General features: G+C 35.6%; 1 protein-coding gene across 2 annotated transcripts; it reads left to right on the top strand.

Moving 5' to 3' along the window:
* The first annotated feature begins 18,325 nt into the window (after positions 1–18,325).
* On the top strand, positions 18,326–20,866 carry LOC114190583. Of its 2 annotated transcripts, none has more exons than XM_028079529.1 (2): positions 18,326–18,591; positions 18,989–20,866. In XM_028079529.1, exon 2 carries the CDS (start codon positions 19,121–19,123, stop codon positions 20,618–20,620), a length of 1,500 nt encoding a protein of 499 aa, XP_027935330.1. In that variant the 5' UTR covers positions 18,326–18,591; positions 18,989–19,120; the 3' UTR covers positions 20,621–20,866. The 2 variants fall into 2 exon arrangements, with proteins under 2 accessions (XP_027935330.1, XP_027935331.1); XM_028079530.1 differs by having other exon boundaries at positions 18,343–18,591; positions 19,091–20,866.
* The last annotated feature ends 3,413 nt before the right edge of the window (positions 20,867–24,279 follow it).

Here is a 24,279-nt window from a genome sequence, read left to right as displayed (position 1 = left end):
TTTCGCCAGGCGCAGCTACTCCCACCACTCAACCTTGCTCTCGCTGTAAGACCCGAGAAAAATTAAATAATTATTTAATAAATGCGGGTAATAGGAACCTTTAAAGTATTTAATACAGATAGCCATGACGTGGAAAAGTACTAGCTCAAGTGGTTGAGAGTACTTGGTTTGTGTGAGAGGACTTGGGTTCAAGTCCTATGTATGCCAATTGTGTGCTATTTGTGGGTTATTTAATTATGAATTTTTAAGTTATATATTTTAAAGAGTGATGTGATCGCATAACCTTAAAATTTAAGGAATTATCACAATTGTGATTTGGTTGAATTGGTTGTGCACTTGCTTTGTGATTGTAGGGTTGTGAGTTCAAACCTTATTGAGAACTATATGATTTCTTTTTGCCAATTTTCCCTTTGGCATGAATGTGAAAGGGTTAGAAACCTAGCAGCCAATAGAGAGGTAACCTAAGGGCTTGAAAACATTTGGATAATTAAACATTGATTAGCCTTAATCTATTTTTTTATTAAAATTCGTTTAAGGCACTAAAGGGTAATTAGAAGAGAGTAATCGTGAGAGAGGAAAAGAGATTAGAGGAAGGAGGCTGAGAGTTGAGTATGAGGGTTTGGGCGGAAGCTTTTCAGAGATAATTGGCACGGTGTAGAGCAAGGATTTGGAGTACAAACCATTTTTAGGGTGCAAGCAAAGGACAAGGGTGGTTTTTGGGTTAAAGTCACGATCAATCCGAGTTTGGAGCGAGGATCAGAGGTAAGGGGAGTTGTTTTCATTTGTTTTTGATTCGTGATTAACGCATTACGAATTGCATGAACTGAACCATATGAAACTGTGTTGTATTAAACTATTTTCGCGAAAATTCTAGGTTTTCGTCAAGAAACCGCCTGGCGAGCATGAAGGTGCCGCCAAGCGGCACATCAGTTTAACCCAAATTCTGGGTTCTGCCATGAGGTGCCTAGCTGTGAGTTGTAATCTGCCAGGCGGAGCATGAGGTTTGATGTTGTTTTGTTGCTTTGATGAATTTCAGAGATATGTTGATGTTCCATTTCGTCTTGGTTTCAATTGTTTGATTTAATTATGATCTGATATTGTTGTATGGTCTGAATATGGTTAACATTGAAGAAGGGAACATTAGGAATTTCATGTTCAGAATGGATAATTTCCCTAACAAGTAAAATTAACGATCTTTAAGCGGTGATTAGAAGAGATGAACTGTGAAAGTATTGTATTGATAATTTTGAGTGGTAGTGTTCGAGATAAACAGGTCCAGGGGAAACGGGAAGGGGTTTACGCGAGTGTAGAAAATCTGGGTTTTTACCCATATTCTGGTGTGCTGGGTCTGTTCTGGTTGTTTTGGTTAATTTGTCTTGGGGGGAAAAGGAAACACTGATAGGCGAATTCGTGAGGGATGAAATTGGCAGGAAAATAGGATAATAATGAAGGGGGAGGGAGTGTAGTGAAATGGCGACAATATAGTAGTCACAAGGATGCACTTACGATGATGAAGTGTTGAAATTCATGGACTCTAGGAATGAGTTTAAATTGCATAATGGAATTAGGAGAGAGAAACAACATTGGTGTCCTCTGTGGAAAATTAGAATTGGGGTCAAAATAATGGAGAAATATCAGATGATAAATGATGTATAAAAATTAGTTAAGTTTATGAGTTGGAATGGTATAGAAGTAGGTGGCTGTGGGCACCGGCGGAACTTTAAAGGGACAGGGGGAGCCACGGCTCCCCCAAAATTTTTTGGAATTTTTTTAATATATATTTATATATATTTTTTAAATTATAATTATATATTATTTATATTAAGTTTATATTATGGAAAATAATAATAAAAAATAAAATAAAAAATGTAATGGAAATATTGATTTATAAAAGAGATTAGGGTTTTGTTTTTGTTATAAAATTTTTCTATCATGTAAGTTATTATGAAAGTGTGTGAAAAGAAAAAATTACAAAAAGATAGATTAGAAACGGAGGTTAGAATATAACCTTTAATTATGAAATTTAAGGATTTTGTGTTTTCCTACCTATGGTAAATTTTGTAAAGTTTTGAATTTATATAGGAAAGATGATAAATTTATATTAGAATAATTATGATAAATAGTAAAAGAATTAATTCTTTTTTGAAGGAGGAAAGTTTGTGATAAACATGTAAAAAAATTGCATCTACGTTAACTAAACTTGAGAGATTTAAGGAGAACCAAGAATTCAAGACAATAAAAACCAAATTTCTAAAGTTTCTAGAGTTACATATAATGAATTTAAAAATTCATTAGAACGCGATTCGAAAAAAGTGTCATCAAATTTCACAATACTCACCAAATCAGATTGATGAGGTACGAAGGGTTTATCTAAAATGGTATTCATGGTTTGGTATCATGATATAATAATGAATGATAATCATATTTTTCTGAATTCTACTATTATGTGTGCTTGTTTTAAGTAGAAGAAATGAAGAGAGAATAAAGAGCTTTTTCTTAACTAAAAAAATAAAAAATATAATTTGGCACCCCTAAATTTTTTGTCCAAGTTTCGCCACTGGCTGTGGGTTAACAAAATAAATGGAGATGGGTGGTGTAGCCTAAAGTGGTGCAGGAATGGTGTTACTCAGAATGGAGTAAGTACAATGGAATGAATTAGGTAACCTGCTTAAGTTAGGTTGAACAACTATGAGTGAAAAGGGGAATCTGGTGAATAAAATGGGAGAATAAAAAGAGTATATGATTGAAGTATAGGGAACTAGAGTGATGGTGGGATGTTAAAGTAACTAGCTGGTATTGGAAACATGTGATAGGTACCATAGAGCAAATCTGAGTTGTAGAATCAACTGCATCGTGTGCCATGAGCACTGATAACCAGTAGATGAGTGTCTCTTGTATGGCGTTTGGCGGTCTATTGATAATCGCCAGGTAGTAGAACAACTGCAGAGGTCCCTGTGCTTCATGGCGCCTGGCGGCAAGGCATGCTCCACCAGGCGGTAGCGGTAAAACAATGGCACTGGAAGGGATATGGCGCCTAGCGGTGAGCTGGTACCGCCAGGCGGGCTGGAACGATTTTGCCTAGCGGCGTGTGTGCTGGGCCAGGCGAAATGTTGTTGTTCCGTTTCAGGTTGTGTGTTACTTGAGCACTGATATTACACTTGGATCGGGAGATGATGTGCCATGAGAGGGTAGGTTCATGGAGTGTGGTTAACATGTGATGATATGAGCGGGGAGGTTCATATCCAGTTACTCTCACGTGGGGATACGAGCGAGGTAGGTTCGTATGTTCCGTGTTCACGTTTGAGAGATGCCACGTGCGGGGAGGTACGGGGCTGGTGGATCACATGTGTTGGACTACGGGCGGGCAGGTCCGTAGAGCAGGACTACGAGCGGGGAGGTTCGTAGAGGCAGGACCACGAGCGGGCAGGTTCGTGTGAGCATCATATTCCCAAGTCCAAGACTAACCAGTTGTGTGATTTGAAGGCTATAAAGCCTTGGGGTTAAGGTCTTGGCCAAGAACTATGGGTGTATGATTTATCTTGCGTATTGTATATCTGTTATTTTATTTTTTCTTAGCTCACCCTTTTTGTTTGTGTATGGCGATGATCGTGTGATTCGTTACACGGGAGCAGATGTTGAAACAGGTGGAGCTGAGGATGTCTAGGCGACAGAGTGAGGGCTAGCTTTGGGATTAGAGCTAGGGTTTTTCTCACATGTATTTTATTATGTTTTTATTTATGAACACGAATTTTGGGAACTTGTAACACTTTATTATTTATGATATAAGTTTTGGCGCGTGTTTTTCATAAATTTAAATCTTTCCCGCGTTGGGAGCATTATTAATGCGACTTTTGATATAATTTACTTCTTTTATTATTTATTTTAAGTAATATTCCTTAGGGATGTTACACTCGCCAGCCACCACTCTTCACGCTTCAACACTTCTTGCATTCCACCCAAGTAATGTTGTCTTGTTTATTGCATTTTCGCACTGTCATGCTCGTTTTGATTTACTCCATTGATGATTCACTAGTTTAGGGTTTACTTTGCTTTGTTTTTCCTTTTTGTTATTGAACTACCATTGTGATGCTATTGGACTGCCATTGCTTTGATTCCTGGTTTGCTGTTATTGGACTACATTGTGATGTTTCTATACCATGTGCCTCGTTTTTCTTTTTCCAGAACATGGGCTGCCAGTTTTGTACTGCCTGGCGGTGGCCATTTTGGCCTGTTTTGCCGCCAAGCGCTGGAGCATTAGAGCTCTCTATAGAGAGTTGGCGCCTGACGCCAGTTATGGAGGGGCCAAGCGGTGGCCCCTGTTTTTGCCTTTTTTATTTTAGTTTCATGTGATTGTTGCATGGGTTGTGAGGCACCAATGCTGCAATGGTTTTTTCATCTGAATGACTTGATATTTTGTTGTTCTAGTTTAGTCTTTAGATGCAATTAACTCTCTTTTTGATTGAATCTCTCACTCCAATGCTAATTTAAATTGCTTCTTTGTATCAATGCTTATTTTGCATATGGCATCCTCCTCCAATCCCAAAAGAATGAAGACCGTCGTTGGCAACCCTTCAAAAGGGCAAAAACGAACAGAGAGAATTTACTCTCACTACTTCCTCATAAAGGATAATGAGGACCGCTTCCAAGTGGTCATGCAACGAAAATTTGTGGCAGAGAGGAAAGTGATTCTCAAGCCCGAGGAGGTCAATGAATTTCAGCTGGAGTTGATCAGGCGTGGTTTGGAAAGGCTGGGTAGCTACCCTAGCACTTTTAGTGTAACCTTGGTGAAAGAATTCTATGTTAATGCCAAGGTTACCACCTCAGCAACTCTCACCTTTCTCAGCTATGTGCGGGGGAAAAGGGTGCCCTTTGATGTTGACACGATCAATGAGTTTTTGGGCACCCAGATGGCTGATGATGTGGAGTGCCAGTTTTCAGTGTTGGATGATGAGGGTGTGGCGCCTAGAGAGCTGATCCAAGCACTCTGCTTGGCGGGTGAAGGATTTCATAGAGGCACGATTCAGAGAGGTTCCCTTCACCCCTTGGCCCGCTTCTGGTTAGTATTTATGCACGCCAACATATCCCCGTGCTCCCATGTGTCTGATCTTACGGAGGGACGCGCTACCATTTTGTACACCATATTGATAGGTCAGGTGATGGATTTAGGGTAGTTTATTGCAAACGAGATCCACCAGTGTGCCAACGCTGCTAGCAAGGCTGCTTTTGGCCATCCCTCTCTCATCACCCATCTTTGCAGCCTAGCAGGGATGGACATTTCTGTACCCCCGTTGGAGAAAGCAACGCAGGACCTAGACTTCTCATATTTTCAGAGGTTCTACTCAGTTGCTCCCAGACCCAAGAGGCGTCATCAGCCACTTGTTGATAGTCCTGATTTAATTTATGCTTTTAGATTTCAGTTTAACTTTCTTTTGATAGTATTGAACTTTATAACTTAGTGTTGAACTTTGTAACTTGGTTGTGGTGAACTAATCTTTTGCATTGAATTAGTACTTTTCATGATCATCTTTTGTGCTTGTTATGAAATGATGTTGAATTGGCTTGTGAGCATGAGCTTGTGGTTGTTCTCATTTTGATATAGTGATGCTTGATTTTAATTGTGATCAATGATTTTGGCATATGTTGACAATTGTGGAACCTAAAGTACCCTGTGAGAGGTTGTGCCCCAGAGTTGATTTGTGTTAATGTTATCACTGTGGACTCATAATTGACTTTGCTTGAGTTTATTTGCTAATCATTTACTTGCATGCTACAGATGATCAAGGCCATCTTTCTTTTTTCTGTTATATAATTGAGCCAATCCTTTTCAAGTTGATTTCTTGTGCAAACCCTTTGAGTCTTCTTTGAGCCTTAAAGATAAGATGTGTCATTCCTTGAACCTTGAGCATAGTGAAGATATGGACTACCTTACTTTGAGCTTGAGAGAGCAAATGATTGTTAGTCATGAGTATGGTTCAAGTTTGGGGGAATTATTGTTGATACAAGGGAGCATGAGAAAAATTGTAAAGTTTTTGGTTCAATTCAATTTCAAAAAAAGAAAAGAAAAGAAAAGAAAATTGGTGCAAGCAAGTTGGGAATTGGTTTCATTGTTCAATAGAGAAGGGAGAAAAATACTTTCATGATTTGATTAGTTGCTCTCTTAGCTCAAGGTACTTTTGTTATCTTGAAAAACCAAATTTCCTTCTTAGCCTAACCACGATACAAGCCATAAAAGCCCTTGTGATGATAGCATGGTTGTGAAAGTTTTAGCCATTTTGAACAAAAAACAAAGTTAAATTGTGTGACATTGTGATGGTAGAGAGAATTTTGTTTATATCCATACACCAGTGGGCTTGAGTGAAACACCTGTTCTTGTGAGAAGTGGTTCCCATTGATGTAGGAAACATTTTGCCATGATTGTTGATCCCTTATAAACTCTTGCATGCACTTGTGAAATTTTTGTTTTGTGAACACCATAGTTTTAGTTTGCCTTGCTAATGAAACACATGTGCTACACAATCTTTCAAATAAGAGCAAGCACAATTGACATCTATTTTCTTGAGTTGCTAGATCATTGCAATTGTGTTATTCATCTAGGCAAGTTACCTTTTTACTTAAGGACAAGCAAGGTTTTAAGTTTGGGGGAGTTGATAATGTCAATTTTTACCATTATCCAAGCTATATTTCATTAGCAAAATCATCTCTTCCAAAGCTTTTAACCTACTTAATTCTCAATTTTACCTTACTTTTGTAAATAAATACATTTCGGGTTACATTGATCTAAATATGCCACTAATCCCCATTTTTGTGTCCTTTTTGTAGATGGGAAGCTTTGTTCCAAAAATCCAGACTAATGAGTGACCCAGAATAGCAAGGAGAAGAAGGAAAATGTCAACAGGAAGCGCCTGGCGACACGAAGCCAGCGCCAGGCGGAATAGATCGCCAGCAAAGCGCCAGCCAGGCGCCACTATTACTCACCGCTTGGCGGGACCTGGACACCGCCGGGCAGTAGCTGGTAGTCTTGGCCATTATTTGTTCGCTAGCGCCTAGCGGTGAGACCCTTCTGCCAGGCGCCAATTTTTGCTGATGTGGCAAGTTGGCTCTTTTTCTTCTATTTTTGCGAAGGGAAACAGATCTTGGACATTTTGAAGCTCGAGCAACGCGATTTGGAGCACTTGGAGGGCTGCTAGGGCTAGTGGGAACTACCCTCTCTTCCTCTTTGTAACTCCTCCCTCTTCCATTTCCATTTTGTAAGCTTGAGCTCTCCATGACAATGGAGAGCTAAACCCATTTTTGTTGGGGTTAGATGTAGCCACTGAACTTTCATGTATTTTTGTATTGTTTGAATATATATATATATATATATATATATATATATATATATATATATATATGCTTCTTCCATTGATTGCTAGTATCTTTGTTTATGTATTTAAATCTTGCTTTGTTTTAACCATTCATTGCATGATATTTGGGTCATTAGGTATTGAAAAATATCACTTGAAACCTAGAATTGGAACAAGATACCTAATGGAACTTGTATCTAGGAATGGAACTTGACCCATTAGTTGTCTTAAACCCTAATTTGTAAAGCGGGTTTGTTTATTTAGAGATTCAAGGAATTGACTCTAAATAAGGAAACCTAGGCTCATTCAACTAGGGGATTAAAGTTTGAGTAGACTTGTTGGTTGACATTAGTAATTAATGGAGAAGAGTTTTATTGTTTAATATACATGAGAGTGAAGTAGGTGAAGTCTAACTCCAACAATATCAATCCATTGCATTTCTAATATTTACCATTTTCTAGAGTCTTCAAATATCCAAGTTCAATTTTACTTGTTTATGAAATATTTAATTTCTTGCATACAGAAACCCAACTTATGAATTTATTCATTAGTTTAAATTAGTCACTAATTACGCAATTATTTAGTATACACGAGTCTCTTGGGAAACGATATCCCGGTCTTATCGGTTACTACTTGCGCGACTTGGTACACTTGCCAAAGTCTTAACAGGTATTCATCTAAAGACATAAAACATGGATAACATGGTAGTGGCCATGTGGTTTGGAATCAAAGGATGAAGTTCCTTTGATGTTTGTGTATTTATATATCTGAATTGTATATGTTTTATATACTGTTAGCTCACCCTATCTGCTTGTATTTGGTGATGATCGTGTACGCGGTACACAGAAGTAGATGATGTTGCAGGTGGACCTGGTAAGGCATAGAGCCGAAGCATGGGCTATATGGGGAATTTTACTATAGAGTTTTACTGCATTTTGGATTCTAATAAAACTTGTAACCGTTGATGTTATATACCGTGATTCTGTATTAAGTTTTTATAAACTTTGGATTTTGGATAAATTTTACTATTTAATAAAGTTTAAATTTTTTGTATTTTTGGGAATTGGAATTATAATAAATGATGTTTAATTGTTTATTTCTATTTTATTTTATTTTATTTAAATTCGTAATATTCAGACGGGATGTTACATAATGCTTTAGAAACATTTAGTTCTTACCTTTCTCTTTGTTTTAATTAGTTAAGTTAGATAATTGATTATTTTATTTTGAAAACTTCTCAAGTAGAGTTTAATTGATTACAAAAGAATCTAATGGATTAAAACTGATGAAAAACTTTTAAGCTGGATTTTAGCTTTAGAAAAATGTTATCTTTTTAGTATAGGTTATGTACAATTAATAAAGTCTTGGTGAGTATTTGTGTGAACGACACAAAAAACAAAACAAAAAACGCTAGATTCAAAAACTTAAATCTTCAAAATCAGCTTCTTTAAAACATCAATAAATCATTTTCTTTTTCATCCATTGGGTCTTTTGGAGGTGTTCTGACCCGACCCAAGTCCATCTAATAGCATCGTTAGGAATAACCACCGCGTTTTCAAGGTATTGTCCGCTTTGGAGCGCGGAGCTCCGTCATAGTTTTGTCCTTAAAAAGTGCCTCAAAGTGTGGAGGGAAGAATGAATATTTAAACTATGTTTGACCTCGACTCCTAAGCGATGTGGGACTTATTGGGTGTATTAGAACACGAGGTTTTCTTCAAGATCAACAATTTTCACATTCAGATAATATATCTTAAAGGTCCATCAAAAACAAAAATATCTTTCCTTACTTATAATTCCTTAGTCTAAAGAAAGTTTCAACTCAAACCATGTCATATAGTAAATAAGAGTTATAGACCTTGGATTAAGAGCTTAGAGGAGGTTTGAGCTCCAATGGGCCTTCAACAGTCTTTTTAGGCCCAAGATCATCTTTGAAGAGGTTTAACTCTAATAGATTATAAAGTATAGATTAGTTGTTTGGGCTTTGTACTTGGGCCCAAGTGACTAGATTTCATTTGGGCCATAATTTGGGCTTGGGTTTGAGTATAAATCATGAGAGATCGCCTAAAGTTTCAATTGGGCTTCAATTGACCCAATTAAAACTATAGGTCGATCATAAACTAAAGAACTCTCACATTTACCTCATTTTGGCACTTAATCCACAAATTTGGCCACCTTTTTAGGAGCACAAGCGAGAAGTCATTTGAATTCTTCTTCCCTTTCTTCATCTTGAATTTGGAGACCTCCCATCCTATAAATATAGGTCTCCACCCCTTTCTAAAATACTCTTGAGCTTAGTAAAGTTACTCTATTGAGATCACTCCAGAACTTCATTTTCTTAAGAGTCACCTAGTTAGAGCTTCTCCTAGAGCTTCCTATAGCTTCCTTGCTCTAGAATTGGCCTAACCTTTCTAGAGAACATTCACCATACACCATTTCCATCAACAAGACCAAACTAATTCTTTATGTCTTTTGCTAATCCACTTCCAACCATCCATTTCATGGAGCATATCGAGTCATCAAGTGGTATCATGTGCAAGGTCGAATCCATGGGCTTCAAGAGATAAGTCACAATTTCTTTCATCTTAATGTGTTTTGTTTCTTACTTTCCTTGTCTAGTTGTTTTCTATTGACTGAAATTGAGTTTACATGTTTCTATGATGATTCAAATGATTGAGTGTTTATCATTTTTTGTTTAGTGAATCTTATGTGTTTTGAGTATGTTTTTGTTTTAAGATCATTTCCATGTTGTATTAAGTCATGTTAATCCTTTATATGTCATAATTCTTAGTTTTAACCGATTAAATTTCTTTGATCTCATGTTTTGTACTTTGACCAATTGGTTGTGTTTAAGCTTGTTAAAATTCATTTTCACCGACTGAATTTGTCTTTGAGTGATTTTAATTTTGATAATCGTGTTCATGCTTGATAGTAGATCAATATAAAGTTCTCATAGTTAGATTTTTCATTGTGTCTTGTTTGAGTCTTTAAATTCTTACTGCTTCCAATTCTGATTTGTATCATTTTCAATTTTGTTCTACTGCATTGTTTTGAGAGCTTCAAATTAAAAATTGGTTGAACATCTTAGTTTGAAAAATCAGTTTGGAAAAAGGAACAAAAAGAAGTCAAATGTAAAAAAAAAAAAAAAACAAAGTGGGGAAAACGTGAAAGCATTTATGGTTTTTAACTCTCATTTTGAATGGCTATAAATTCTACAGTTTGTATTCATTGGCTGTTATCCTCATCCGTGATTTTTGACCTTAACAAATTATGAGCAATCTCACTTATTTTGGTTTGACAATTGTGTAGAACAAGCTTTCTTCATTCAAGTTGATTTTCTTGGTCTTTTAAATCCATTCTAGAGTTATTCTATAGGTTTCTAATTTGAGTGCTTGCCTTGTTTCTTCAACCTTTGTTTCTTGCTTGTCATTATTGGTTATCTTTTGTCTTGTCTCTACTACTCTTCCTTTGCGTTTAGCAATTATTGTTTACATCCTTTTCTTGCTTTACTTCTTTGGCTATTTTTCGACTTTGGTGAAATTTTGTGGTGTAGGAATTCTCTTTAAATGTGCACCAAGTGCAAGAGGTAGCATCTTAGGAGGTGGAAACTTTAGAGAAACTCCAAGCAAAGGAGAGTTCCCAAGGAGGATTAAACAAAAATTTAGAGAGAAGTTTGAGTGCAAACACATGAGGCTTGGCTTTGTGTTGTTGCGATTTTAAACTTTTCTTGTAAACAATTTCATTTCTTTATTGTAAAGGCCTTTAAGCTAAGTATTTTGGAAGAGCCTTTGGTGTTCTTCCATCTCTTGGCATTGTGAACTTCTTGTAATAACTTTGTGTAGTTGGTGAGTGTGTCTTGAAAGTCAAAGCTAACAAGCCTCACCATTGGTTTCGTCTAACTTGTTTTTTACAATTCATAGGTAGGAAGCTCAACAAAGAAGAAAAGATAAAATTGACAAAGAGCTTTAACTTGCCCTCTAAGAGGAGGATATTAAGCTTCGTAAAGAAGAAAAAGTTCAAAGAAAAGATATAATTAAATGTCATTCACTAGGAAGTAGAAGTGGGGAGTAAAATTATGATCAAGAAGAGAGGATGAGATTAGGGAGTATCACGAACAACCTTCTACAATTAGGAGGCAAAGAAGAGAGTACACCCCTAGAGAAATTAAATTTGTCTTACTTTATTTCTATGGAAAAGATAATGTTGAGGTATACTTGGATTAGGAAATGGAGGTGGAGTAATTGTTTGCATGCCACCAAGTTAGTGAAGAAAGAAAAGTGCCTCTAGCAACCCTTAGCTTTCAAGGGTATGTTATGTATTAGTGGACCTCTTTACTCCAAGAGAAGTGTTTTTGTAATGATCCTTCAATCAAGTATTGGGATGATCTTAAGTTTGCCCTTAGGAGGAGACATATTCCCTCCTACTATAGTAGGGAGCTCATGAACACACTATAAAGGCTCCAACAGAGATCTATGCATGTAGAAGATTATAGACAAAAAATGGAGGTTTCAGCTGGCTTCAACTGACCCATTTAAAAAATTATAGGTCATTCATAAACTAAAGAGTTCTCACATTTACCTTATTTTTCACATGTTGCAAATGCATGAGAAAGTGTAAGTGCCATATGGCACTTAATCCACAAATTTGGCCACCTTTCTAGGATCACATAGGGGAATTCATTTGAATTCTCCCTCCTTTTTTCATCTTGAATTTGGAGACCTCCCATCTTATAAATAGATGTCGCCACCCCTTTGTAAAATACTCTTGAGCTTAGTAAAGTTACTCTGTTGAGGTCACTCTAGAACTTCATCTTCTTGAGAGTCACCTAGAGCTTTCTCTAGCCTCCTTCCTCTATAATTGACCTAACCTTTCAAAGGAACCTTCACCATACACCATTTCCATCACCAAGACCGAACCAATTCTTCATATCTTTTGCTAATCCACTTCCAACCGTGCATTTCATGGAGCATATGGACTATCATCAAGTAAGAGAACTATTCAAAATCTATAGACCTATACAATGTATTCAAACATAACTAAATTTAAAGATAAGCTTAAACAAGTTAAGAGGATAATTTTTCTCAACAATCCCACCAAGATTGATGATAAATCCAAAAGAAAAGGAAGAAAATAAATACTCTTTATATTAAATAGGAGTTTACTTTGTTTAAAATATTATCAGTTGAAAATGATCATGAACTCTTCAGGTAATGCAAGGTGTAATACTATTCTGAAAAAGATGAGGTTTGGAGGAAAGGGATTAGGGAGAAGGCTGTGAGAATATTTTGAGAGAGATAGAGGGAATGGGGGATTGGGAAAGAAATGGGGATTTTGAATAAATAAGCTTAAATTGATTATATAATTTTTGTTTTGTTTGAAACTAATATTTTCATTATCACTAAATACAAAAAATTTTCTATGACTACGAGCTGTAACGAGTAGGAGGAAATCCATTCAACATATTTTCTTTGATTGTACTACAACAATTTATTTGTGGTCTTGGATGAAGGGAATTTCATCTGATTTGAACTATGTTTCTCTAGATTCCATTATATCCTTTATCAAATTATCAAGGAGTCCTTTGACTATAACAAGTATCAACTTTTCTAGGTTACAACGAGTTTAACCTCTTTAGGTATCATGAGTCACTCCTCTTTAGGTACGAGTTTAACCTCTCAAAGCATCACGCCTCAATCTCCCCTTATGATAAAGAACTTTCAATTATAATGAAATGATAATATCTCATACGGGAGAGCCATAAGAAAGCTCACAGGGTTGACTTCACACAGTGAAGGATTTACAACAATTACACTCAACCCATTGACACTCTCTAACAAAGATAGATATAACAATATAAATTCTCAAAGTGTTTCTCACTTCTTCTTCTTTTCCTCTTTTCCCTTCAAGAATGATTTGGCAATGTTTCAGTACTTTATCTTTCCTCTCTTGTCTCTTTTCTTCTTCATCTAGGTCTTGATAGATGTAGTTGCGCTTTTATCACTTGACCATTGATACATATTTAATTATGTCTACCTTCGTATCTTCTAATATCTTCCAATATTCTTTGTTATTTGTAAGACCCGAGGAATTTAAATAATTAAATAAATCATTAATAAATGCGGGTAATGGAAGTCTTTATGACATTAATTATTAGTCTTTATGATGTGGAATAGTACTAGCTCAAATGATTGAGAGTACATGATTGTTATGAGAGGACTTGGGTTTGAGTCCTGTGTATGCCAATTATGTGTTAATTTTGAATTGTGTATTTGTTTTTAATGTGATTGATCATGAGGAGTGATAACGTAATCCTAGATTTATAGGAATTATCACGAAACATGAATGGGTTGAGTTGGTTGTGCTCTTGCTTTGTAATTGAATGGTTGTGTGTTCAAACCTTGCTAAGAATGACTTAAGCTTTCTTTTTGCCAAAATTCTTTTTGGCATGAATGTGAAGGGCAGAGAAACCCTAGCTGCAAAAAGCAAAAAAGGCCATTAACACCAAACTTAATGGCATTTTCATTTTTGGGGTTAATTACACTTAATTAAGGTAGTTTTGGAGAGGAAAAATGGAGAACATGAAGGAACAAAGGAGAAACTGAATTGGCAGTGTGGATAGGGAGTTCGGAAGGTTGTTTTGAGTGAAAATCCAGGATATAGAGTGCATTAGAGAGAAGGCAAGGGCTGGATTGGTTGTGGTGCAAGAAGAGTTCTATTTATTTCAAATTAAGCAAGGATTGTCCAAGTAAGGGGAGTTGTTTTCGTATGTTTTTATTCGTGTATAATGTATTGTTCCTTGACGTGACCCAAATTGCATGAAACCCTCTATTTTCACGTTGTTTTTGCAAGTTTCTAGGTTTCTGCCTAGAAACCGCCTGACGATGATGAATGTGCCGCTAGACGATGCATCCTTTTGACCCAGTTTTCTGGGTTCTGTTATGAACTACCTGGCGGTGAAGTTGACCCATTAGACGATGCTCTGTGATTATTTCTAGTTTTTGTTGTGTTTTGAGGAGTTTATATGGTGATGACTGTGCGATGAGAATGCTACATTTTTGTCAATATTTGAAGTTATATTATTGCTATACTATGATGCTTGCGAATCATATTAGGAATGTAAACATGGAAAGTTCATGTCAAAAACAAAATTGATGAATGAATCTGAAATTGGGAAAGAAGGTCAATTACTTTTGGTTAGGTTAGTATGATGTTATTGGTTGAGTATGTATCAGGAAATTGATTAATTGTGAACTTTTGGTTCGTTTGTGAATGACTGAATTTGAAGGGGAAAATATTGGTAGGCATAAAAAACCTGGGTTTTAACTAGGTACTAATGTGTAGCCTGGCGGCATCTTATTGGCTGCTAGGCGATAGCGGTGAACAATGATAGTTCTAGAATTTTCACTGAGTGGCTGAGAGAGAGGTTCTAGTGGATGGAATGGGAAGGGAATTATGGGAGTGATACCGAGAGAAAGAAAAGTGAACATGGATGAAGGGGAATAGGCAATATAAGGAATAAGTTGGAGTGCTCACAATAAATGAATGTAGTGATTGATAGTGAATTCTTGGAGATGGTCTAATAATATGAACAAAGAGATAGCAAAATCAAATATACGTGATTTGGGACTATTGGTCCCTTTGTGTAAAGAGTTAGTGGTTTTAGATGCAATATGTGAATGATTGGTAAGGATGTTAAAATTGGTTAAGAATGGCTACAATAATGAGCTGAATATGGTAACTAAGATTAAAATAAGAACTGGTTTTGTCTTGAGTTGTATGTGGTATAAAATGTTGATATGGTAATAAAATATACGTGCACTAGGATTTGAGATGGAAATCAATACTATCATACTTGGTGTGTGGACCATTAGTGTATGGAGATTTCAAATTAAATTAAGTTGTACATAAGTGAGTGTGGGTAGGAGTAAATTTAGAGGATGGAATCAGAGGTGATTGACAATGCATCAGAAATTAGGCTCTAAATTGGGTATAAGAGTTATGGACCAAGAGTGATTTGGTTTAGAACCATAACCTGTTGAAGTGCCATGTAGTAAGACCACGCTACTAATACAACGCCTAACAACACAAGAGTTCCCGCTAGGCGATAGGACTATCAAGGAAGGCCTTGGGTCGCGCGCCGCCTGGCGGTTCACTCAAACAGTGGGTCTGGAGCTGCTTGGCGCCTAGTAGTGAGATGATTCCGCCAGGCGGTTTGAGTAGAAATGTTGCTTGGCGGCGCTTAGGCAGCACCAAGCGATAGCGCTGCAAGTAGTGACTTTTCTTGCTTGCGTTTTGTGTATTGTGATGTGAGACTTGGACCAAGAGATGTTGATTGTGTAATGAGCGGGTAGGTTCATGGCTGGTGATGAACACGTGATGATATGAGTGGGGAGGTTCATATCCTGATGCTCTCGCGTTGGGATACAAGCGGGGAGGTTTGTATGTTTCGTGCTCACACTTGAGAACTACTACGAGCGGAGAGGTTTGTAGCTGGTGGATCACGTGTGTTGGACTACGGGCGGGGATGTCCGTAGAGTTGGACTACGAGCGAGGAGGTTCGTAGAGGCAGGACAACGAGTGGGCAGGTTCATGGAAGCATCACATATCCTGAGTCCAGGGTCAATTATTTGTGTGACTTGCAGGTTGAAAAGCCTTGGGGTATTAAGGTCTTGGCCAAGAACTAACTAGAATAAAATAATTGTGTGTATCTTGATTTTATTAATTTATATGTTAATTATTATGAGCTCATCCTTTCTGTTTGTGTTTGGCGATGATTGTGTGACTTGTCACATGAGATTACTTTATGTTCATTTATGTTTTTTATTTTGTTTTTAGTAAGATGTTTTGAGAACTTGTAAACAATTATGGTGTTTATTGATTTTTCTAATTTGAATTTTAAGTACGATTGTAAAAATTTTAAATTTTTCCCGCATTTGGGAATAATAAATGAGGACGTTTGAATTTCAATTTCAATTTATTTATTTTATTTAAAGTAATTTCCAATAGGGACATTACATTATTCTTCACTTTGGAAGTTCTTGATCAATCAAAGTGTATTGCTTCTTGTGAATTATCAACTCTTTCCATTTTAGTCTTTCAACAATTTAAATTTCAATCTGCAGAGTCTTTTTCTTGGCTCATGATTTATAGATATTCATATGACAATATTTTAGAATAATCAATCAAAGAGGAATTCAAAATACTTCATTATCTGGGTAATTTTATATGCGATCAATAGGGGAAACAAATATATCTTGCCCTTTATATTCTTGAGTAAGTATAATTTGTTGTCTTCTAATTATAATCCACCATTTTCAAATTTAACAATGATTATTTTCAATTCAGATGTCACTTGCGATTACTTGTGATTTCCCTCATTGATCACACTATTGTATGGTTTTTCTTATTGCACAAGAAATCCCCAATATTTGAAACAAATACTTGATTGGTAAGAATATCAAATTTATGTTCTTTCATTCTTATATACATTGACACTAATTAGTGTCTTTTTTTTGTCCATTAACCATATATAATAATTGAAAGATAGATAAACTATAAAATAAAAAAAAGTTTACACGGTTGTCCTTCAAGGTTAGGTATTTTTATCATTGTTTTCTTCCTTTTCTTCCTCAATTACTTATAATTGTGTTGGTATTCATATTTGTAGTTTAATAAACAAAGCGACTCATATGAGTGTGAATACTATGTTATGTAATGAATGACAACCATTGGCAATGCTGCTATTCAAAGAGGTTGAAATGAGGTAATGATATACTTAATTGATAGTACAAATAAATTTAATCTTTTTTATGCATTAATTAAAATTATTGTGTTTTATCCAATATTTCGACAATCCTAAACCATTGCATCGATATTCAATTAACTACATAAGGAATACTTATGCAAAATATCTTATAAATTTGTACAACTATTTAGCTTAGATAACTTGTAATTATCTTTCTCTGTGTAAATATACATTCATGATAATTCCAAGGATTAAATATATTTTTAATTCCAATATATATTGTTCACTGTTTTAGGAATTCCTAGTTATTTATGGATGTCTTCTAGTTTTGTTTGTGATCTTTATGTCTAGGTTTCTTAATTACGTGTATTGTAAGGTTTGAGATGTGAATCTGATAACAAAAACTTGATATTATTTATTATCATCAAAATCAAGCTAGACTTATTAGACAAAATCTTCAAATTTAGAAATGTTTCTATATGAGTGAATTGTCATGTTTTAACAATATCAATAGAAAAATAATCATAATTAACTTGTACTACTAAAAAAAACTTATATTTTCTGCCAATTTTGTTTTGAAATTTTTTTTCGTAGGAAATACTTACAAATTTTTATTGTGAAAAAAAAATTGCAAGAAATTGTTACCAAAATTTTTTACAAAATATTTTGTGTAAAACACTTTCTACAACAAATTTTATATGAAATACTTGCAAATTTTATAATTTTGTAAAAAATAATTACCTAAAAAAAATTATAATTCTTATAAAAAGAATATTTTGTGGATAACTTTTTTTACCATTACCAGACATCTTTCCTCTTCGATGGTGTATGGTTGGTTATTAATAAATACGTTTTAAGACTAACTTTTTATTTTATTTTTTAAATTTGTCGATGCTGGTTAACACTTGTGATTTGGGATTAATCCTAAAATCAGTAAGAATATTAAAATTTTATTTGAGTGGATAAGCTATTAATTTTATAATAATAATTTTTGTATTAATAATACATAAAACGTGTGAATAATCTCTCACGGAAAGAAGAGAGTGAGATGAAAAGGTGGTAATAAATATCGAACGCGGTGTAGGGAGATATAGGAGTTAGAAGAGAAGTTAAAATTGGAGTGTAACTGTAAATGTAATGAAAAGCTAAAGACAGAAAAGTGCACCGTCACCGTAAACAAACGGTGGTCCAGGAGGGTGGTTGTATCCAGTGGAGGCTTTAACCTACGAACTTCTCCTTATAATCACACCCTCGCCTTCGCTTCTTCTTTCTCTCTCCACTCCCATTCCACACCCCACCCCACCCACACTCTTCTTCTCTCCCACGCCAACAACACTGTAGTTTTATTTTTATAATTATTAGGGTTTTCATCTGGGGAAATCAAAATAGGGGGAAATACTCTGGAGGAGAGTGTGTAGAAAACATGGTTGTCGATGATATGACGAAGTGCATCATCGTCGGCTATGGAGGTTCCTCTTCTCGATTTTCCGATGCTTATCCCAAAAGGTAATAATTGTTACTTCAAGATCTCCCTCTCTTTCAAAACCTACTTTTCTGTTCTCTCATGGATTTCATGCTTTTCATTCAGTGCTTTCCCCCTGATTTTCGAGGGATTTTCGAGTTACCTGGAATAGGATTAAATATAATTCCCCTCTAGCGTTTTCGAAATCTCTTCCTCTCTTCTGGAGATCGAAGAGGAATCACTCTCTTTGTTATATTTAGATAGCTAGATGGATAGTTAATTCGTTACCTCTGCTCTTTCTTATTCTTCTCGTTCTGCTTCTCGTTCAGATCTATTTTTTTTATTGATTTATTAGAAAAATAGAACAATTATTATTTTCAATAGGTTGGATTTGTTGATTTTTCTCTCTCTTGTTTTTTCCAACTCAATTGATAAATCTAGGGGTTTGATGGAGGGGAGATATAGTGGGGATTGATATGATGAAGGTGTTTATAAGGTTGTTTTGTTGAATTGTTTTTGGGATGGCAATATTGTACGAACCAGCAATAAAACTCATCACCGAGATGAGATAGCATGGGTCTCGCTTCTTTGTCAATGGAGAATCACCACCCTTCCACGCTCTTGTCAATGGACTCAAGTGCATCTTCTCATGAGGAACTGGATTTGGAGATGAATCGCCAAATCATACTCTCTCGTCCGCCCGATATCAACCTGCCCCTCTCAGCCGAGCGCAGCCCTCCTCCGCAGCCGTGGAATTCTGAGCCCTGTGATATTCTTGATGTTGGTCTTGGCACTCAAGGGTACGAGACTGAGAGTTTTATTAATCTGCCCAAAGCTGGAAGGAAGTGCGCGAAACGCGTTGATAGCATATGGGGTGCTTGGTTTTTCTTCAGTTTTTACTTTAAGCCTTCTCTGAATGATAAGTCTAAGGCCAAGATTGTCAGGGACAGTAACGGTGTTTCTGGGTTCGATAAATCTGATCTGAAGCTTGATGTTTTCATGGTTCAACATGACATGGAAAACATGTACATGTGGGTTTTCAAGGAGAGGCCTGAGAATGCGTTGGGTAAGATGCAGCTGAGGAGTTACATGAATGGGCATTCCCGTCAAGGGGAGCGTCCCTTTCCCTTTAGTGTTGACAAGGGTTTTGCTCGATCCCACAGGATGCAGCGAAAGCATTATAGAGGATTGTCAAACCCTCAGTGTGTGCACGGCATTGAGGTTGTTTCCGCACCCAATCTGATGACCCTGGACGAGGATGATCGAAAAAGGTGGATAGAACTCACGGGGCGAGATTTGAATTTCACAATCCCACCAGAAGCAAGTGATTTCAGTTCATGGAGAACTCTTCCCAACACGGACTTTGAGCTTGAGAGACCACCTCCCTCAATCAAGAATGGTCCCAATGCTCACCCGAAGAAACTGCTTAATGGATCTGGGCTGAATTTGTCAACTCATCTGTCTAACCACAGTAATGGCGATGGGTTGGACCTCTCTCCTGTCAGCAGCAAGAAGAGGAAGGACTTTTTCCCTCACGGGAATGAAGAAGAATGTTACTTGGCTGTTAATCCTCCATCTGATCGTCTTCCAGATATAGAAATGCACCCTAGTGAACCACACTGGTTAAATGACTTCAGCGGGGTGATAAAGAGTGTTTATGGACCTGTTACAGCTGCTAAAACTATCTACGAGGATGAACAAGGTTACTTGATTATCATCAGTCTGCCCTTTGTAGATCTTCCAAGTGTGAAAGTTTCGTGGAGGAACACTCTGACTCACGGTATCATAAAGGTTTCCTGTATGAGCACATCTCGAAAACCTTTCATCAAGAGACATGACAGGACATTCAAACTTACAGATCCATCGTCAGAGCACTGCCCTCCTGGAGAGTTTGTCCGAGAAATCCCTCTTTCAACCCGAATTCCTGAAGATGCCAACATAGAAGCATACTATGACGGACCAGGATCAGTGCTTGAGATCCTTGTGCCGAAACATCGCGTGGGACCAGAAGAGCATGAAGTCCGTGTTTGCCTCCGCCCTCATCTGGGAGGGAATGATCTTAAGTTAACATGAGATAGGCACTAAACAATTATTAGGGATTTCAGTTTGTTGCTCGTGTCATTGTTTCTAACTATGTACCATACAGTGTTATCCGCAATAGAATTGTGTCTTATATATTTGTCTCTACCAATTTTAGCTCCCTGACTGCACTGGTTCTTTTTGTCCCAGAGCATCTGTATGCTTTTGATTAGCAGTATTGAACAACTAGTCCTCATAATTTATAAGAAATTACCAAATCAATGCCTGCGGAATGATTTGTAATACGATTTCGACCTTTAATTGGATTCTGATTCATTAAGCTGTTCTAATTATCTCTTACTTTTAGTAGAATTGTATTCAAGAACAGACGATACTTTTGCCTCCACATGTGTATTTCTTCTTGGGAATACATCCTGTGGTTGCAATTTAAAAAGGCTCGTGATAGAGTTTACTTTCACTACAGTACAATGATGAATATGAGGAACAAATAAAACTGCTCCTATTCGTCTCCATCACTTTGTGTGTACTATATTAACGTCGTTCGTTATGTTAGACTGGGTGGGTTTCTTACGGAAAGTATGAAACCATTGGCCATAATATCCACACCTTTCTAACAGACATTTCAATTCGAGGTGCCTACCTTTTTAGACCATGTTGGAATATTGGTAAAAAGAACAAAGTCAACACTCACTATTAAATTAGCAAACTTGAACAACCTGTTACCTGTGGGATAATTTTCGTTTTCTGAAATTTCCAAAATTATACGTTGACTAAATAACACAAGATATTTTACCTATCTCGTTATGTGATTCCTATGAAGATTGTGAAGAGACTATGATGTTGTGCCTGCCCAGAGAAAAAAGATTGGGTGATATTTTGGGTAACAGAAGCATGAAGAAGCAATTGTTGACCAAATGATTGGTGTGTTTGTGTGGTGAGTGTTTAGACCATAGGGTATGGATGGATGAGATAAAATGGAGTGGGGAAGTGTTTCGTTCATGTTTGTTGGCCAAGGATGATGATTTTCTCCCTCTCCTTCCTTTATCGGTGCAAGTCCTTTTCTTTGAACTTTTCTTTTATTTTTCTTTTCCCTCTATTTGGCATTAAATACTTTTCTCATTTACGTGTTAGGAAGCCTATCATCCTCTGATAAACAGATGGATCACCAGTGGTCCACTTAACCTTTATTTTTGGAAAGGAGTGCCACTGCTGCTAAATTTCATATTCAAAACCCTTTTATTATTATTTCTTTATATAGTTAGTAACTCCGCCTCGTATATCTAATTAGTGCTTTTTGTATCCTTTTATTCTAGTAAAAAACAACGTAGAATAGCTTCTTTGCATCTATAGAAAGTGCCTTATTTTCGTCCTTTTCTATAAGGATTTTTTCTTCTTCTTATTTTGTGCGAGTTTAACCAATCAATTGAAATTGAGAGTTGATTTAGGACAAAAATGATATTTTCTAAAAATTAAATTTTAAAAAGTGAATAACTTCTGATATAAGATTTACATTCCACTTGGAATAATTAGAAAATTATAAACTTCATACAAAGTTAAACTAAATTTCCACAATAAAATAAGAAAATATTTTCTTCAAAAATAAACAATACAACATATAAGTGGTACCAGAATTACTCAATCCTCATACACTATCTATGATCAAAATACCATATTTATAAATAATGTCATAAAACAAATTTATAATCTTCATTCCCAAAATCAATCATCTAATTATAATCTTGAAAATCCAAGTCCATCGCCTAATTTGATTTGTTTACACATGAACAGTCCAAGGCAGAAGCACCAATAGATGAATAATGGACATTCCATCTTATCTAACTACTTATACCACTACCAGGTTCCTCCTTCCCATTCCCTTATTCTTTTGCTCTAACAATATATAAACTCAGTTATACTTCTCACAAAAATTCCTTTGTTGTTGCTCTCTTTTGGTCTAACTTCATTCCCTTCACCATACTTTGATTTTAGTACCTTGCACACCATAAGGAATTGTGTTGCTGAAGCAATCCCCATCCCCATTTACCTAATAAGGTCTTATTAAACAAATTTACATGTTTTAACCTTAAACCACCTACTTCCTTAGGCTTACATATCCCATCTTGCCTAGTAGATTTTTCTCCTTTTCAACCATGTGAACAATAAAGTAATTGATAGTAGCACAAATTTAACTGCGCAAAGTCTCATAGCATGTGATACGAGTTTGCTCTTCGAACCCCTTTGTTTCTTCCTCATCGTTTTAAGGATAGGTTGTAGGTTGTTTCCTTTCTTTGATTAGCATTGATAAATAGTCCTAATTATGTGAAAGGAAAAGATAAAGTTTCACAACTGAATTTATTAGCTATGGATGTTTTTCATGACCCATCTCATTCCAACCACACTTTGGTAAGATGGAGGAGGCACCTATGTCAAAACATAATTTCTGATAAAATGATTTTCAAAATACCAAATCTATAACAATATAAACAAACAAACGTTCACTAAATTTACTCATCTACCCTCTTACTATTTTAACAAGTGTCCATTTTTTAGGTTTTTAAGTCCTTTCCCCATTGGTTTCATCAGTTTAATATTATACCCATCAACCAGTTTTGGGAACCATGAAGATGCAAAACATTTCTTCGGTTTTGGTGTCCTTTTACTTTTCTCGCCTTTCTCTCTATAGCTCGAAGAATGTTGGTGATTGATTGATGGATGGAAGTTCAAGAAAAGATAATACACCGAGACTTCTACAAGTTTCATTTCGTGTTTTTCATTTGGCTTTTGTCATTTCCCGTTTTTCGCATATTGTGAGGTTGTTTTGTTAGGTTGTGAGGTATTCTACTTATCTAAGTTTCTAGTTTTTTCAGTTGATTGTGAAGTAATTTTTGTATGTAATATTATTGATCTTTCTAACCTCTCCTTCCATATATCTTTTGTTTTTTTTTTCGGTACTTCTATGTGTTATTCTAGGCTACCTTTTCTTTTTAATTTTTTGTGTGCTTCTAACAGTCTTATTTTGTATTGTTTTTGTATTACTTTGAGACAATGGTGGTGTGTTTCTTTCTAAAGAGGTATATTTAGAGATGGCAAATAAACCCGTGCCCGTGGGTATCACCCGAACCCGTCCCCGTTTTGACGGGGAATCCCCGCTTTGACTGGGTATGGATATGGGTATGGGTAATACCCGAAATTTTCAACTGGGGATGGGGATGGGGATATATATATACCCGCCCAAATACCCGTCCCCGCTTAAATTACTAAACTATTTATAATTTATTAAATAATCTAAAAAATATATATAAATAAATAATATATTTACACATAAAATATAATATAATATAATATAATATAATATAATATAATATAATATAATATAGTATATATACATATAAATAAAATATACTTTTATATATATATATATATATATATATATATATATATATATTTACACATATACATGTAATATAATATAATATAATATAATATAATATACATATAATATATATATACATAATAATATATATAATATATACGTATAAAACAAATTAATCATTTAACTAGTGAGATCTTTTATAAATAAATTTATAACATTACAAATTTATAAAAATTTAAAAGAAATATATATATATATATATATATATATATAAAAGCATAAAATATCTACGCATATACATATAATATATATACATAAT

This window comes from Vigna unguiculata, chromosome 7 (genome assembly GCF_004118075.2).
Source record: "Vigna unguiculata cultivar IT97K-499-35 chromosome 7, ASM411807v1, whole genome shotgun sequence".
NCBI lineage: Eukaryota > Viridiplantae > Streptophyta > Magnoliopsida > Fabales > Fabaceae > Vigna > Vigna unguiculata.
This window is presented reverse-complemented; position numbering and strand designations above follow the sequence as displayed.

Coding starts and splice junctions, on each gene's coding strand:
- LOC114190583 (XM_028079529.1), top strand. CDS start 19,121: ATGGGTCTCGCTTCTTTGTCAATGGAGAATCACCACCCTTCCACGCTC.